Source organism: Spermophilus citellus (genome assembly GCF_964194105.1).
Source record: "Spermophilus citellus genome assembly, chromosome: 15".
Lineage (NCBI taxonomy): Eukaryota > Metazoa > Chordata > Mammalia > Rodentia > Sciuridae > Spermophilus > Spermophilus citellus.
In genome coordinates this window covers 75,646,861-75,665,396 of record NC_138195.1, presented here as the reverse complement: position 1 = coordinate 75,665,396, position 18,536 = coordinate 75,646,861, and the positions used below count along the sequence as shown (strand labels likewise).

At 41.4% G+C, this 18,536-nt stretch overlaps 1 protein-coding gene across 5 annotated transcripts in view; it reads left to right on the top strand.

The window, feature by feature from the left end:
* SORCS1 (sortilin related VPS10 domain containing receptor 1) overlaps window positions 1–18,536 on the top strand; it is a gene marked incomplete at its 3' end in the record, with an annotated part of 491,305 nt that overhangs the window by 325,681 nt on the left and 147,088 nt on the right. For all 5 annotated transcript variants that reach the window (XM_081268499.1, XM_081268498.1, XM_081268500.1 and 2 more), the window contains exon 5: window positions 10,018–10,091. In XM_081268499.1, the coding sequence (XP_081124625.1) occupies window positions 10,018–10,091 (74 nt within the window). The remainder of the gene's footprint in view (window positions 1–10,017; window positions 10,092–18,536) is intronic.

The window sequence follows — 18,536 nt, the reverse complement described above, 5'->3', positions numbered from 1 at the left end:
TGCTAGCTGAGAAAATGAAGAAAACCAGTGGTGTGATTCAGCCCAAGTCCAAAGGCTTGGGAATTGGGTAGTGGTGGGATGTGGGGGTGGGTGGGAGGAGTGCCAATCATGTAAGTTCAAATCCAAGTTCAGAGACCTAAAAATTAGGAATGTGGGTTTCTGAGGGCAGAGGAAACGAATGCCTCAGCTCAAAAAAAAAAAAAAAAAAAAAAAAGAGAGAAAACACCCCTTTGGAACTCAAATGACTGGATGATGTCCACCCACATTGGAAGGTGGAATTTCTTAACCTACTGATTCATATACTACTGTAATCCGGAAACACCCTCAAAGACACACCCAACTATAAGGTTTACCAGCTATCTGGAATTTCTCAGCCCCATTAGGCTGACATATGAAATCAACCACTGGTGCTGTTGCATGGAGGTAAATGCTCTCTTAAATGGGTGGGTTCCCCAAGAATGACTGAAGGGAAAAGTGTGAATTCCTTTTCCTATTAAAGGTGTTAAAGAAATAGCCTGACTGCTACAAAGCCCTGCCCTCAGACTTACCTGTTCAGAAATAGGAGCAATACTCTGACCTTTTGAGGATCTATATGAGAGTGTGCTTTTGGAAACCATGCCCCTCACATTCACGATGAACCACTGTGAACCACAGGAAGAAATCCACGGCATTTATGACAGAAGCACGAGAATCTTGCTCTTTTATTTATTGTTTATTTATGTAATTTAAACAGTAGGCAAACAGAACATTCTGCTCTTGTTGTTGTTTTGTTTCTGTCTTTGGAAACGAAGCAGACAGGAAAAAGGAGACACAGGCCTTTACTTCATTGCTCGTTTTCCCGACTTTCTTGCCTCAATACAGGAAACCACCCAAGGAAGGCTTAGCAGCAGGCTGAGTCTGCCAGATTACATCTTTATTTTAATTTGGCAATAAACTAGTGTACAAACTGTGCTATAAAACATTGCCTCCAACGGCATCTCTCAGTCTGTCTTAAACACCTCACTAAACATGATGTGTTGGGAAACATTTGAAATGAGAGAAAACAAAGAGCAGATGTGACTGTAAAGGGGGGGAAAAACAGGGAAAAGTAGAAGAATATGCATATACCTCGGCTTTGTGGAGCATGTGGGTACTGGGCTCTTGGCATCTCTGTGAGGGTTTACACTGGAGGAGCAGTTTGTAAAGAGAGAAGTGTAAAGCTGTGAAGCCAATTTGAGGACTGTCAGGACTCAGGCTGCGTCAAGCTCTGGAGGAGAGGCCACTGGTCTCCTCATCTAGGCTGGCCAGGCCTCCTCCTTCCCAGCTGCTCTGCTGACCTAACCACCAGCTAAGGGCCTGCTCTTCAGCCCAGAGCAGCACCCTACTTCTCCCTACCCTCATGGATGCCCAAGACCCTTTCAGCCATGAAATCAATTTTTACAGACAGGCCAGAACTCTGGGGCTGGATGGAGACAAATGGAATGTGTACAGAGTTCGTATAGAAGGGGAAGGGCAGTGCGGGGCTCCTGCCTGCTCCTCTCCGTGGAGGATGGAGGATGGCAGGGCCAATGTCCAGACCTTCCCATTTATTAGAAGCAATCCTGCTTTGTTCATAATATGGTGTTTTCTTGGTTTTTAAGCATTTACAACTAACTCAAAAACTTGAACAGTGTGGAAGTCAAATAAACCTCCTTGACTACCTCATATTGGTCCCCAGTTTACTTTTTCTGTCCATCTTTCTCATTATTGTTGTTTTTCTTCCTGCTTTTTGTTTTTGTTTTGTTCTTGTTTTCTTTTTTGTGTGTGGGTGCTTTACTTATTTTTTTTATTCAAATTGAGAGACCAATTCTGTGGAGGGAGGACAAAGCCTATTAGGACAACCTTTTGGGCCAGCCTTTTTGGTGACAGTTCTAGAATATTCACAAATTTATATTGTGCCATTTATTTTGAAGTTCAACCAGGCAGAATTCCAAGTAATTCTATGTAGGAAACCTACTTTTCCCCTGATCTCCCATAAATTTCAAAGAATCACATTTTATTAAAAAAAATACAGAAATCATCCGTCTTCATGTGGGCCTCAACTTTTAAGGTTTTGATAAATATGTTTTAAAACATACAAAATGAAACTGGGATTTTGAAGGGAGGAAACAGGTTTCGATAAAGGAGGTTCTGTTCACAAATAATGAAACCCTTAAATATGAACAGTTGGCATTCTCTCTATAGATGGAAGCTGACTTTGAATTAAAATTATATATTGGTAGAAAAGGAAAAATGTACTGCCAATGTGTTTGGTAGCCAATGATAGAATTTCAGCTACTTGCATAGAAGTAAATTTAAAAGAACTACTTTTAGCTTCTCATCTCTCTCTCTCTCTCTCTCTCTCTCTCTCTCTCTCTCTCTCTCTCTCTTTCTCTCTCTCTCATTGTACAGTTCCTCAGATTTTATTTAAGCAATTTCTTATCTACTTTTTAAAAATAAAATGTTCCTTTCTCTTTTTAATTGATCCTTCCTGGGTCCTAGTGCAGGGGGAACACTTGTCATGGTAGTTTTGAATGATGGACATGGACATTCCCTGAGAAATGCTGCCTACTTAATATGGAAGCAGATGAGATGTCAGCTCTGAGACGCAATAGACGCAAAGTGATAAGGCTGTCACCTCTCTACTCTGCCCTGATTGTATGATGGTCAGTAGGTCATGTAACTTTGTAGTTTCTCCCCCTGTAATGTGGGAAGAATAGTAACAGTACCTGCTCCATGGGACTGTTAGAAGACCCTGAGAGTATGAATGTAAAACACTAACCCTGAGTTTGGCACAGAGCAAACATCACATACATACTAACCAATGTACTATTTCAACACTCGAGATGAGGCAGACCTGGGAAGCTTGCACTACAATTAGCCACAAGCCTGCCTTAGCCAGACACTGCTTTTGTTCAGTGTCTTTGCAGAATGGGAGATATAGCACTTTGATTCAGTGCTGAACACCTTTTAGTTAATCACTAAAAGCTACCATGGAACCAGATCAATGGAACAAAGAAGAACTGGTAGACAGTGCATGGATAATATTATTGATGATTATAATAACATCAAACCATTAAATACCCAAGAATTTATCTTCACAGTAATTCTATTTGTTTTTGAATAGACCTAGCAACCCTTTAATGTCAAAAGGGTAAGATGGAGATAAAAGACGAATGGATCCTTGAATTTCGACCCGTGGGGATATTCAAATGGCTTCTGCACAAGCATAAACACTTAGGAAACTGATATCTATCTTATACTATCACGTCTCCCCAAAGCACTGCATTAAGTAAAAAGGCACTCAGTTATTCAGACAAAATATGTTGAGCATTATATACCATGCTGGTCTGGCAAGATTTCCATGTGCTTGAAATTTCCCAGTGTCCAGGCTGATTTCTAATCTCATGAATATGTAAATAATTTAAGTATCCAAGTACAAAACTGGCAATTAGAGTGGAAACCAGGGAGCTTGCTGAATGTCAACCCCAAACATTGTTTATAAAACAAATTCTTAAGCTGAAATGCCATCATATGCAAACAGGGAAGGCCTACATTCAACTTAGATGCCATGTTTAAACAGGTTATATCATTATTTGTTTTTTCAGTTACTGTTTGGAACAGTTTAATCTACCTGTTCCTAATGATTTGAAAGAAATGGGATACAAGAACAAGGAGCAATGGATGTGTTAAAACACATGATTTGAAAAAAAGTTTAGAACAGACAAAATTATGCTATCTGAGGCCAACATAGGCTTTGAAATAGAGGTATATGTTTGCATGTGCCACTTTTTAGTCAATTCTTGAAAGTTTCAAGCAAGATTCCATCTTCTTATTTTTCTATATACCCCTGGATTTGGGTGCACAGGAAATGTCCCCAAATCAAAGTGGCCCAACATCATATATTGACTTTTCCTTCTCAGTCAGCTCCAGTCTCATATATCTATTCCCCCAATCCTCAGAGTGCCAAACCCAACTGTGGGGGATGTGACAGCCTTCAGTGACAGCTGAGGAATGGCCTCTGTCAGATTTGACAAATCCAGCCTCAGGAGGGGTTGATGGAGCCAGCAGCCTGTCTCCATTCCTGCTCACCCTGCATCAGCAGAGCCTGAATGCTCAGCCACAGTGCTCTCACCTTTTGACCTTGCTGACTGGATATTTGTATCCAGTCTACAGTAGCTCCCTACAAATTTTGGCAAGCTTGTACCTACCCAACCTGGTCCCAGGATCCATTTATAGCTTCAGTTCCCATGTCACTTTTCATTTTGCATTACAGCCACACTGGTTCTCTTCTCTTGGTCAAAGAAAAACAAACAACAACAAAAAAAAAAAACACCATTCTGAGTTTTGCTGCTCCAGTTGCTTCCATTGATCCATTCCCCTGGAACACTTTTCTCTACATCTCTTGTCTTAGAACTTCTCATCGTCCTTCAATGCTTGCCTTGAAAGATTTTGCAAGTTCCCCCTTAAGCACTCTGAACAAGTACATACATTACTACACATTGTCTATGATATCCTTGATAAGCTAGCTTTTTCTTAGAGAAGCATCTATTGGGTTGGAGGGGCAGGTGGCATCTGGGATTGCCATCATGTTTGTCTCACTGTACATGGCCCATACCAACTAACCATGATAAATACTCCTCAGCTCATAGCGAAAGTTTGTGGAACCATTTTAAAGGAGCTGTCGATTTTGGTTCTCCCTTACCGAGAGTTCTGGTTCTCAGTTGTGTTGTGGAACTAGAATATCAGAACATACTTTGGAAGACTTTGTGTTTCTCTGGACTGATTCTCTTTCTGTCTATTGAGTCAGAAGGAAAAAAAACTGGGTATTTTCAATGCCTCAGGCCTGGCATTAGGAATTTATTTGAAGTCCTACACTTGATCTTAGCCAAAAGGCCGAGAAGCGATATTTTTGAAGTCCTTAAGGTACTATCTCTTTCTTGCTAAAAAGAATGCAGGAACAGCAGAGAGGACTGGAGAGACAGGAGAGCCATGAGGTAGACCTGAGTGCTTTGTTCTGAGGCCATCTCTGGGGCAGAATTAAGATGAGGCAAATAAATAGAACTGGCAGGGTTTTCTGTCAGCCTTTTTGAGAAATGCAATTCGCAGCCCCCCACTGCCTACCAAATGTTAAGGGCAGAGAAGGAAAGAGGAGTGAGCAGGCAACCTCAAAAAGAGCCAACAGCAGAAAGGGTTCCACCAAAGGAAGTCTCTCCATGAGTTGTGTGGCAGATTCCCAGGAAACTGCCCCTGACTTAGGGAAGTTACCCCAGGAAGCTTTGTGGTGAACAGCATCCCGTTCTGTCAACCAGAGTCTTCAAACACATTATCAGGTCTCTTAGCTTCAGTGCAATTTGCCTTGGACCAATTCCTATGGAATTGGTGTCTTTGCAACAATTTTGTAGCTGCAAAAGAAAATTTATATTGTATATCTAACAATCTGAAAAGAGAAGATACCCTGATTCAATTTAGGAGTGTTGAAAAGACCTTCCAGGGACAGTGACAATTACAAACATTTGCATCGATACAGTATGTTGAATTTCCTTTCTACTAGGAAAAAGATGCCATTCTTCTAGGGTTTTAACCAATATGTGAATAATAAGATTGGGGGGAACTGAGAGGAAACTGCTTTAATATACCCCCTTCTCTCATCCCATATTAATCTGCTATAGCTAAAGACACTGCATCTCATTCATTCTCGCATTCAAGCTCTTTAGTCCCCTTTTGAAACTCCTCTATTTAATCTCTTGACTGTCCCTAGCATCCAAATTGTAGCTTCACAGGCCACCTGAAGAGGGCGCCACAGATGCCTGAGAGTTGGTTGTAAACTCACATCAAAACTAACCCTTGAAGTTGCATCCTTTACAATTAAGTCTATTTTTATCTGCACTCTTCTTATAGCACACAAAGGCAGATGGTGAGAAAACAAGTCAACGTGAGATTTTTTTTTTAAACCTCAGGAGAGAAATGTGTCAGAAAGGAGAAGTGTTGACAGCCCCAGACCAGCACAATGACAGTGTGGAGGTTTAGGCCCTGGGACTGCTAATAGGTCTTGAACTTGGATGAATATTGGGTTTTTGTTCATTAAGTTATATTTACAAAGGCAGAGAAGTGGTCTCAGATATCATAGAATGATTTTAGACAAGAAGGATTTTCTGCCTTTTATTCTTAGTTAACCAGAATCCTTTCCTATTCCCCTTTCAAAATTTCTGCTTCTTCTATTCTTTTCCCATAGTTTGTACCAGCGTTTGCAGAATTGGAACAAATACCTTCTGCGAATGGCATTTTGGGATGCATGACAGAGCATTAGTAGATGCACATTACCCTCTTAAAACTTGCTCAAGTTTTCTTTCTTTCTCTTCCTAATCTCTCTCTCTGTTTCTCTTGGCAATGCTGGAGAAAGCTGCTGCTGCTTTCTCTGATGTGACAGATAGTAATGATAGTTCTCCATTCTGTCTTCTGACAGTCAAAAGAAACCTTGGAGCTAGACACAGACAGGGAGGGAAATAAATCTTATTTAGGTGCTGCCAACACTATGAATTTTATTAAAGGACATTGACTTGTTCTACACGAAAAGCCTTCCACTGGCAGCTGAGATGGAATCAGTGGGGAAAGTGCTTTCATACCTTTCCCTTCTTTGCGGAGGAGAACTTTGCTGTCAGACTCTGTAGGTTTAATTATCACATTAACTTGAATGGCTGAGAGTTGGTTTTAGTATAACATCAGGCTGGACAATTAATTTCTTAGGGAGAAAATGTTTGAAGTCATAGGTGGGGTACACAGAGCCATGTTGTCTTAGGGTGAATGTGCAAGACTCTACTTACAAATCTTTAGGAGTTTCAAATGCACTGATATTTATAGACTTAATTTCAAGATATTAGACTATAGCCATGTATCCTTGGAAGCAAAGCGTATTCCTCTAATTCCATTATCCATCTGCTTAAAAACCTGAGTTCCTTACTATGTAGATTTATGACAGGGGGCTTAACTTGGTGCAGAACTAACCCCCCCCCTTATCTACTGTGCTCTAGGCATCTATATATACAGAAGAATGGGATTCATGACATCTAAAAACATTGCAATCATTAAAAAAGCAGGAGTATTCTCAGATACTTTAGCATGATTTTATATAGGAAGAAGTTCCTACCTTACATTATTAGAAGGCTCTCTTTAAGGATGACTAAAAACTAAATATAAATATGGGATCTGTAGTTCACTAGTATCTGTTGTTGAATCACAGGTCTTTGGAGATGAGGCCAGTGGGAATCTTCATGGGTAGGTGAAGGTTTATAAAGAAGGCAGCCTTTGATGTGGCCTGAAAGAAAACCTGGCATCAAGGCAGACAAGGCTTGAAGGAACCTGTGGCAGGGTGGTCGGCCTGGGTAAAGGCAGAGGAGGGGAATGTGCCTAGGTGGGAGTGGGAGGATGAGAAAGCCCACCCACTAAGACCAAAGGGTACCTTTCTAGAGGTTGAATTGGAATGGATGTCACTAAGCTGAATGAGAGAGGCTTGGTTTATTGAATTGTTTTGTATACCCACTGCTCCAGGGACCTCTAGATGCTCACAAATAACAAAGCAGCCTTTTGAAGACAGGAACAAATATCATGGGACCTACCTGACTGGTCCACAGGCTCTGAATCCAAGCCTAGGTAGTAAATTTACAAAGATAGGGAAAAAATAAAAAACACAGATGCTGGCACCCAACGATCCTTCACAGAGATGAATTATCTGTGGGAACAGGGATGGCAATTCCTGGGAGTAACCGTATGAGCCCTTAGAGTTTATATATGATTTTACAGGATCTACGTGAGTCTAGGCTTCATACACGGAATTATTATTTTGAACCCTCTTGACTCTGTTACGTTTGTATTGCATGTAAACATAGATATTTACATGGTTTTGCATATAGACATAGGCATACTACAGTGGTGTGAACTCTCTTCACCCTAAGCTCATATGAAGAAGGGTAGGTCTAGGTTTAAAAAAAAAAAAGAGAACAGGTAAAAGGGAAATTTGGAGCTGGAGTGTGAAGCTGTCTTGTTGGTCTCGCTGGTTCCATGTCCTGATCTGCTTTCCTCAGCCATATGCTTCCGCCATGATGTTCTGCCTTGCCTCCCGCCCAGAGCAATGTAGCCGGCCATCTGTGAACTGAGACCTCTGAAACCATGAGCCCCCAAATAAACTTTTCCTCCTCTAAAATGTTTCTTGTGAGGTCTTTTGGTCACAGCAGCGAAAATGCTGACTAAAACAAGGGGATGCTTCCAATGACCTAAGCAACTTCCAGGAGGCCTCACGGCTCATAGGTTCCAATGCTTCTCAGTGGGGTCCCTCTGGGATCAATCCTTTGACACATGGGATTTGGGGAAACATTCAAGATCCGAAATCTAATGATGAGCAAAGAAAAAATAATACAATGTACATTAAAATAAAAAGCCACAGATTCTCCTTGCCCGGATGCTCAAACACTCTCCAGCTGTATCTGATGGAGCTGCTCATCTTAGTAGCATCCTCTGTGGAGTCAGGCTGTGTTCTGATCAAATGGACACAATGTCATAGCAGGTTCCTTAAAGGGTCAGTAAATATTCTCTTGAGATGCATCGTTCCTCGGTCACGCCTGGTGCATCTACAGCCGTGGTGAGTCACTTGGTGAGTCATTTGACCCTCCCCTGAGTGTCGAGGCTGGGCAGAGATGAGCAAGCTGGGCGGTCACGGTGCTCAGTGCAGTGTGACTCACCAGTCACTCTGTGGGAGCCGGCAGATACCGTGGTGGAATACTGAGGGGCAGGTGCATTACAGACCAGGAACACAGCAGAAAAGAGATGCTCAGAATGACCTTTTCCAAATCAGTAACAAAGTGCCCATGGGAACTGGGGTACAAAGAGCAACGGGATGCCATCAGAGGATGCTTTTCAGGGCAGAAAAAAATCACAGTATGACATAAAGACTACCAGAGCAGGAATGTCAAGGAGCAATGAGGAATAAGCCATAAAAAAAGGAAAAAGACATTCTGAGAGATGAACTATATGAGGGCCAATCCCCATCCCGTGAGCAGGGACTCTGTGCAGTTGCCCTGGGTGAGTACTAAAGCAGTGTTGCAAGTGGATTTTAAATCTCACCAGCTGTGGAGCCATCTGTAAAACAGTCAAAATAAATTCATTTATCAGAGCAGTGCATTAACACAAAATGCATGCTAAGCACTTGGTTCTGGTAAGAGCTTAGTCAATGTGGAGTGCTGTTTTATAACCTGAGGTTCCTTTGGTGACTCATAAAGACCAGCATTGGCTCCTCCTTCCTGCAGGATCAAGTCTGGTCTCCCTAATGTGACGTTCAGAGCTTCTTCCACGTTGCCCTCAACATGCTCATCTGCACTCATTTACATAAACCAGGCTGGTTCATCCAGGGTCCCTGCCCACCTCACCACTTTGACCCATGCTGCTCCCCTGTGAGTAATGCTGTTTTTGTTAGTTTGAATCCTGCCATTCACTCATGTCCCAACTAGTTCTCCACTAAGTCCGTGAAGCATCCCTTGCCGACTCTTGGCCCTTCCTTTATCCTGGGGGACGGGCCTTGCCTTTCTATCATTTTAGTCAGGTACAGTTTACACTGAGCTAAGTATACATATTCCACCCTCAAGTCTCTACAGTGTTGTGGATGCCAAGTCAAGTGGGACCCCAGACTTTATCTCCAGGCAGAACATGGTATGGATTCCAATCCTTTCTGGCATGTGATTTCTAACAAGTCAACTAACCCTTCTGAGCCCCGGTTTTCTCAACTCTAAAAGGTATTTGTTAATATCTATCTTGTAGAATTTATGTGAAGAATAGAGATGAGTTATTGGAACACTTGGTTGGCATGTAGCAGGTGCTCAATGAATGGCAGGTATTATTATTAGTGATTTAAAAGTGAAAACTGATGCTTGTGCATTTCCATTTGGTGTACCCTAGGGCTCATGATCTCTCTCTCTCTCTCTCTCTCTCTCTCTCTCTCTCTCTCTTTTTTTTTTTTTTTTTTTTTTACAGTTATATAGCTCTGCCGAGTTTGGGAGAAGATGGCAGCTTATCCAAGAAGGGGTGGTACCAAATCGGTTCTACTGGTAAGTCTCACCTTACCCTCTGGAACATTAAGATACTGTGTAGTAAATGAGCATTGGAATTCCCACCTTCTGAGAGCAGGTGTGACACTGGGGCAGTCAACATTGTTGGGGAATGTTAAAAGTTGTGTCACAAATTTCTTCATAAGCCCAAAATGGATCATTGAAATTAGAAAGCTGTGGGGACTTTGTATGTGATGCTGTGTTATGTTTTGATGAGTCTATGAGAAAGACATTTTGAAAGAAATAGTGATTTTTATTACTAAAAAGCATTTTATACATATAATGGCATATTCCAATAAGTAGGTCTTAGTGTGAATGTAGATCTTTTCATTCCTCATTTCAGGTCCTTTGGAACTTCCTGCAGTCTGGGACACAGTCAGTCATCCTAGTTTCTTGTTTAGCCTTCCAGAAATAGTCTTTGAATTACCAAGCATGTATACTTAGATGGTCTTACTTTGCTCAGGCTGCTGTAACAAAATGCCACAGACTGGAGATTTAAACAGAGTCCTGGAGCCCAGAAAGCTCAAGATCAAGGTGCCTGCAGGTTTGTTTCCTGGCAAGGTCCTCCTCCTGGCTCCCAAATGGCTACCTTTTGGCTGTGTCCTCACATGGTGGAATGCAGGAGAGCTTTTCTTTCTCTTGTTGTTCACCTGTGGACACTAATTTCATCATTTAGACCTCACTTACATGACCTTACCTAACTCTAATGATCACCAAATGCCCCACATCCAAGAATTATTACAACAGTCGAGGTGAGGGCTTTAGCATGTGAATTCAGGATGATATAAATATTCAGCCCATAACCTACACAAATACAGGTATTTGCATTCACATAAATGCTGCTTATTCACAATGATCTATCTGTGCCTCGCTTGTTAGAGTATATTGTTATCTATATGTGTTTAAAATAGTTACATATCGTTTTATTTTAAGAATATATATGGGAGATGAATCATAACACTATTGAAAAAATATACATATTTGGGCACAGTAGAACATGCCTGCAATCCCAATGATTTGGGAAGCCGAAGCAGGAGGATTGCAAGTTTGAGTCCAGCTGGACAATTTAGTGAGACTGTCTCAAAATATGAAGTAATAAAGGGCTGGGGATGTAGCACAGTGGTAGAGCGCCGCTAGGTTCAAACCTCACACCATCAAAAATTAAAAAAGAAAATAACCTACATATGTTGATGGGATGTATATATGGAAAACAAGAGATATGGGAGCAGGGAGGAGAGGCGGGGAAAGAACAGCACGAGAAATAAAGAAAGCAAAGAAAACAGTGTTCTTTTTGCTTGTTTTTTGTTTGTTTTTAAACCTTCCTTAGTTAAATTAGCAGTGTCCTCTGTGGGAATGGGTGGCTGAACTTGAACTCGAAAAGAAGGGAAATAACATAATATTGGCTTTTGTGTTTCCGAGGGCCTGGATCCTAGCAAAGTAAAAGCAAAGTTTGGAACATTTTGTTGTAATTTTAATATTAACTTATCAATACCTTTCAAATTTACATTCACACTTCTGCCAAAATATGTGCTTCCCTGGGCCCCAGCTCAGCTAATCTGACTGTGGAAAAATCATCTGCCGTGTTTCCAGGCCTTTGCTGGTGTAAACAGCGCTACAAGTGACCTGCTCAGACCAGTGTAATATCCCCTGGACTCCTGCTCACATTGTCCAGAATCATCTGACAGTGACCTTTAAGGAGAATGAGCTCCCTGCAACCAGGGCAGTGGAAGGACCTCCCTGCCCTCTCCTGGGGCCATGCTGCCTCCAAGGACAAAACATGCAGATGGCCTCCATGAGGCACATAACTTCTCCCACCTCCATGCCAGCTCCCCTCCTTCTAGACGAACTTCTAAGAGGAATGCATTTTTATCTTTCTCATTTCCAAACACTGCCCTAACATTCCCGTGGGAGTTGAAAGCCAGAGAACTGCATTAGAGAAATCTCTTAAAAAGCAAATGAAACTGCCCGGGAAAAGTGAAAGACAAGCCGTTTGCAAATGAACTGCCTCAGAGATCACACAGAGGGACTTCTGTATGGACTGATACCATTTCCTCCCCTGTGGCTGTAGTCAGCCTTTGAACTTCTGTGACCAAAAGACCTGACAAGAACAATTAGAGGAGGACAGGTTTATTTGGGGGTTCACTGTTTCAGAGGTCTCTCTCCCTTGATGGCCCCACTCCATTCTTTGGGGCCCGAGGTGAGGCAGAACATCATGGTGGAAGAGCATGGTTGAGGAACATGGCTCAGGACATAGCACCAGAGAGCAGAGAGACCCAGACTCCCCTCACCATAGACAGAATATATACCTCAAAGCATTGTACCTAAGGACCTTCCTCCTCCAGCCCACTCTACCTGCCTGGAGTTACTATTTAGTTAATCCCTGTCAGAAAATTAATGTACTGATTAGGTTAAATCTCTCATAACCCAGTCATCTTAAGGGAATATTATTCAGCCATAAAGAAGAATGACTTTAAACTATCATGTTAAATAAGACAATCCCCCAAAACCAAAGGTCAAATGTTTTCACTAATATGTGGAAGCTAACTCACCTCTAAACTTTGTTGCATTGTCTCACACATGAGTTTTTGGTTTGGGGGCACACTTCACATTTAAACCATAAAACACCTCTCAAAATGAGATTTTTCTACCCAAAGAAACCTTTGCTGCAAAGAAGCTACTCACCTCTTTCCTGCTGCTCCTCTTGATAAGGGAGACCTGAGACCTGACCCCTCCCAGGACCAGAAATTCAGCTGTGCTGCTTCCACAGGTTCCCTCCTCTGGTTAGCATCCCACCCTCTCTTATTCAGGACACCATTTGATCTCTGTGTAATTTTGCCTAAAACTTATAATGTCAGTTTTTTTTTTTTAACATTCTCTTCCTTTTCTTGGTGTTTAATATACAGAGAAAGGTCTCAGAAAATAAATAAATGAAAGAATGAAATAAATGAATGGGCTCTCCCAGTTCCTCCTAGATATGGACTTAATGCTTTGCCAATGGGAGAGTTATGAGGGACCAATTGTTACTCAAGTCAGGCTTCTAAGGGACTACAAATGTGTATGTGGTACCCAGCACTAAAGGGAAGATGGTACCCATTCAGAGAACTGGACAGGGTTTGTTCCTGCCAGTAGAAACAAACAAAGAAACAAAAATTGACTACTGTGACAGACAAGGAAAAGGAGTTGGGATGAGAATATTGCCCCTGTATGTGATATATGATGCACAATGTTTTATAGCTCACTGGAAGTCTTAGCTGCTCATAGCATTACTATAAGATGAATAGACCATGTCCTTTCCTATCTATTCCTTAAAAAGAGGGGTCTTCTATTTGGAAGCTTTATTAGCAAAGCTGTGGTAACCAAATGTCAAAAATTATTATCTTTATAAAAGCATTTCCCATTATTGTGTATGAATCCTAATTAATATGTCTGTTAAGTAAAGTAAATGAAACTTCCTTCTCTTTTCCTTTGGGAGCAAAAAGACACATCTTTTCCATTCAAGCCCTAGCAGTGTGATAAGCACTATTCAAACTTAAGCTATTTAATCCTCATAACAGCTTTCTGAAGGAAGCCATTCATTATCATCAGCAGATGGGAAATCTATGGCACAGAAAGATTAAGTAATTTGGCCAAGGTCACACAGCTAGAAAGAGCAAAAGCCAGGATTTAAATGTGAGCTGTTTGTCTCCAAAGACCATGCTCTCCTAAATCAGCGGACACTATTGCCTCTGCCTATTGGCCTTCTTTTCTGGGTTGGAGCAGTGAGCCCTGGACGTCTAGTCCACTTGGGCAGATGAGTGGCAGATACTCAAAGCTCCCTTGGCCATAGTTCTGCCTGTATATTTCTCCAACTGGACTTGGCAAAGGACCCCTCAAGTTCTTTAAGCTTGGGTGTATTTTTCAGAGAAGGGATGAGATCTTATAAATTGCACAGTGCCATGGCTGTTGATGGAAGTCTCTTGGTCTCTGCCCACATGGCCTGTGTTCTGACTCTGAGCTACTTCCTGATGCCAGCAGAAAAGTTGTCCTTCAGAGAAATACCTATTAGACCCATTCCTGGAACCCAGTTGCTTCAAAGTACATAGAAACTAAAAGGCTGTTTAGGATTATTCGACAAGTTTAATTAAAAGAAACTTGCTTTAATCATTTCTGCTTGGAGCTTGGCTCTGGAAGTATAGACAGGCTTGAGAGGGATTTCTTTGTGCTACACTGAATCATTAAGTGATCATGGGTAATAGCATCACACTTGCCATAGAGGAAAAATGAAGATGAGATCTTATCTTTTCCAAATCACCTAATGCATTTCAGAATTATCTTTATTTGGGGATGACAATAGCCATGCCACCCCTGAAATGACAATTGTCAAATAATTATGAGATAAAACAGCTCATTCTTATCTTATTACAGCAATTGCTGTCATAACTACCATAAATATGAACTCTCTTCCAAGGAGTTCAGTCTGCGTCCAGGACTGACACAGGACATCATAGAAAACGCATTTTGGCACAGAAGTTCCATTAATGGAATAGATGTCCTTTTTATTTACCTGACAGCAGTAGTGGTCTTCTCTTTCCCATGTGAGAAGTCTATTGAACTCGGAGATGGCGCAGCCTGGAGAATAAGGCCTCAGGGACACTGAAGTCTGAGTTCCAGCTCTGCCATTTGCTAAGTAGGGGGTTAGGAGAAGTTAAGTCACTTCTGTGGCCTCAGTTTTCTCCTGCGTAGGATTATTAATACCTCCTTCATTAAATGAGATGCTTCATGCGGGGTACCTAAGACTTGTTTGTGCAAGTGCTCCATGACTGTCAGTAATAACATTGTTAAGAATGATGGATTTTATCTATCAGTTCTTTTCCCCCACCTTGTGTCCGTTCTCAGGTTGGCCTTCCCCATCTTGTGGAAATGGTGGACACGGCCATCTTTAGACTAACAACCTAGCAGTTTAGGAGTGCCCTCACCCACCGTGCCTCACAATTCCTTTCTCTCCAGGAATTGAATCTGAGTGTCCTGGCCTGGGTCAAGAACACGTTACCCACGGAGGCCAGACACAGATCTACCCTGGAGACTGAAGTAGGGGTGGGGTTGAACCCAGTCTTACTGCATGACTTAAGATGGGGGAAACGATATGACTTCTAAAGAAGAAAAGGAAAACATTTTTTAAAAGACTGTTATTTTAAGAAGGGAGCATAGATTCTCAAAGGGAGAAGAATGCAGATGGGAGATCTGAGATAAGGCTCCATCAGGGGTTTGTATTTTGAGTAACTCTAATGGTCTAGGTGTACATCAATTCTTGGAATTGGTCTTCATGTCTTCATAGCACCATTGTGAAATAGTGGTTATGATCCCCATTTTGACAAATCAGAAAAGTGATATAGTTTATTGAACACAGCGTGCATAATATGTAAGAGCCAGATTTTCAAGTATAGTCTCTGTTTCTTGCTGGTAGTTGTTTGGATCAACCCAAAATTCAAGACTTCTTTCCCATTTGCATCCCCCCATTAAAAAAAAATGGGTAGAGAAAAGGCCCCATTTAAACTCTAAAATGACATATTCTTTAATTTAATAGTTCTCTATGTAAAAGTCAAGGTGTTGCTTTTGACATTGAAGAACATGGAATTAAAGGGTCAGTGGTACCCAGATGTCTCAAATAAGTGAAGCTTGTGCCAAGAGCCAAATTCACTATAAGAGGTTGAAGAATGTGATTTGTTGGCTTCTGAGTTTAGGATAAAGCAATAAACTAGTTCTCATTATAAGCCACTCAGGTATCTAGTAAGTATGCAAAAATAAGGGAATCTTTTAACTGACTGACAATAATAATTAAGGTTTATATTATTGATATGCTGGCATGCTATACATGAAGCTGACTGGTATCAAGGACAGATGAATGGTGATTCCATATTTACTGCGACTAATTTATGTATAGAAAATTAAGAATTTGCTCAATAATGAACCTTTGTTATTTTGGAAAGCGAGCCCTGTTTCAATGGTATTTTCCAGCGGTCATTTGACAGCTGTATTATATATCAGAGAGATAAATTAATGCTTTAAACCCTATATTCAATGTGTTTGAGCATGTACGATGTCCTCATTGTTTCCCATAGTTCAAGGTCAGCTTCCCATAGTTCAAGATTGCTCATTTCATATCTTTGCAAGTCCCATTTATTGAGCACTTCTGGTGGGTCAAGCCTGGAGCCAAGTGTTTTGCTTATATTATTAAATGAGTCCTCAAAATTAGTGATGGGAAATTGTTTCTTGATCAAGACTCCTCTCAAGACGTGATAAAAAAATGCAATCTGTCTTAAGAAAAAAAAAAAATTCAACAATATTGGCTCATTGGTCTGAAATATCAGAAGGTCTAACTTTATCAAGACTGCACTAGATCCAGAGGCTTATGAAATGGCTCAGATCCTGATCTCTCCCTGTCACTCAGCTCCACTCTCCTCTGTATGAGCTTAACTCTCAGGCAGACTCTGTCTTTGTAGTGGCCTCTGGCAGCTTATATCTTCTCAGGAAAAGAAAATACCTTCTTAGTACTTGTTTCAGAAAAACTCCTGGAATTAAATCTATGGGCCCGATTAGGTAACAGGCTCGTAGACATACCTGGGGGTAGAATCAGCCTTAATAAGCCACATGGACAGTGAGTTAGGAATGGTAAATCCTCAGGAAAGACTGAGCTGCTTCTACCCAAGAAAGGGGAGAGAATAATGGGAAGGTGCCAACAAGAGATCATATTATCTGTAGATATTTTAATACTAAGTGCAGATCAGAAATAAGTAGGAGGTAAGTAGATAAGTTCAGTCCCATTGAGGTTAAATATTTTGCAAAATGTCACTTATTATTAGAAATGGTGATAGAATTTAAACCTAGGCTATGTCTAAGGAGCCTGTGCTCCTCATGCCCATCATAGATTTCCATTTCATGACCCCCAACACACCAATAGCCCATACAGCTCATCTCCAGTTCTCTTCTTACTTCAAACTCTTACATAGGAAGATATTTTGCATACCTGGCCTAATGTGCCTGTCCAGGACTCTTTCCTGTAGCCTCAGATATCAGGTTTGCAAAAATATATTGTAGTCACACATCTATCTATGGAATATAAAATAGTTTCTTTCTGATTCTGACTTGTATTACTGCTATTCATTCTTAAAATCTTGTTGAATATTGCTACTGAGTCCATTCCAGTCCCCTGCCCCATCTCACTTGTTGATTTCACGATTAGTTTGATACACACACACACACACACACACACACACACACACACAGAGTCATCATGCCCCTCCTTTTTCACTGAAATATACTGGCTATTCCACATGGAAGTGTTACCGCTGTTGACAGGTGACGAGTCCTTGCTTCCCCGATGTTGAAGAATAACACCAAAGAAGCACTCCGAGGCAAGGTCAGAGGAGAAATTGGAAGTTTATTAAAGGACAGCAGAAAAGACTTCTCCTGGAGGAAGAAGGGGACCCAAGAGGTGGAATCCGGGGAAGTGCGGTTGTTTCCCCTTTTTATAGTTTTGGGGATGGATGGAATGTAGGTTGGAAGGCCTGAGGGGTGGGACACTTCTTTGTGATGGGCTATCTTTAAGTTTGCTGGGGGCTGTTCATTAACACTTCTTTGAGGTGGACTTTGGCCTAGGGCCTTTTCCGACTTCATTAACATTCCATGAGTTGTCCTGCATTTCCGGAATCATTCTCAGCATGGCCTCCATTTTAGATTTCACTCCGTATTAGACCCGATTTACCTAACTACACTGACTACCTAACTTTAAATCTGGCTTCAGAAGTACTAACACTTCTAAGCCACCCACATGTCATGTCTTCTAAAATCTCAAAGGGATTTAGAGGACATGGCATGAGATGACTATAGCCCGTCTCCCTTTCCTCAGATGGATTTAGTGTATTCAATAACAAGAAACTGAGCTTTGCATTTTCCCCCACATCCTACACACTGGAATTGGAATGGAGTCTAATAATGTCCCAAAGAGGAAGGAAGGAAGGAATCCAGCAAGCAAGAAAGAAAAGGCAGGCAGGAAGTCCCTATCAAACAGCCAGATATGTTGGTAGCATATTAGGAAGGGAGGGGGCTGGGGGTTTTTTTGCTTATTTGTTTGTTTGGTTGGTTGGTCTTTTCTTTCTTTTTTTTTTTTTTTCAAACAAGATACTCCGCCTCATCCTTTCCCCAAAGCTATGAAGCAGATCTTTGCAAAGCATTCCTAAGTGAATCCATCACTCACTTTCAATCTTATGTCCAGGTGGCAGTGGAGTTTTGTCACCACTCACAATCAGCCAGCTAGCTGGCTTGCTTTCTCTCTCTCTCTCCTTCATGGGCCTCTGTATTCCGATATTCCCTGCATCCCAGCCTTTACATTTCAGATCCTTACCTCCTCTTGAACCTTTGGGTTTCCAAGTCCCACAGGTTCTACTTCTTGATGTCATGTTTGCCACT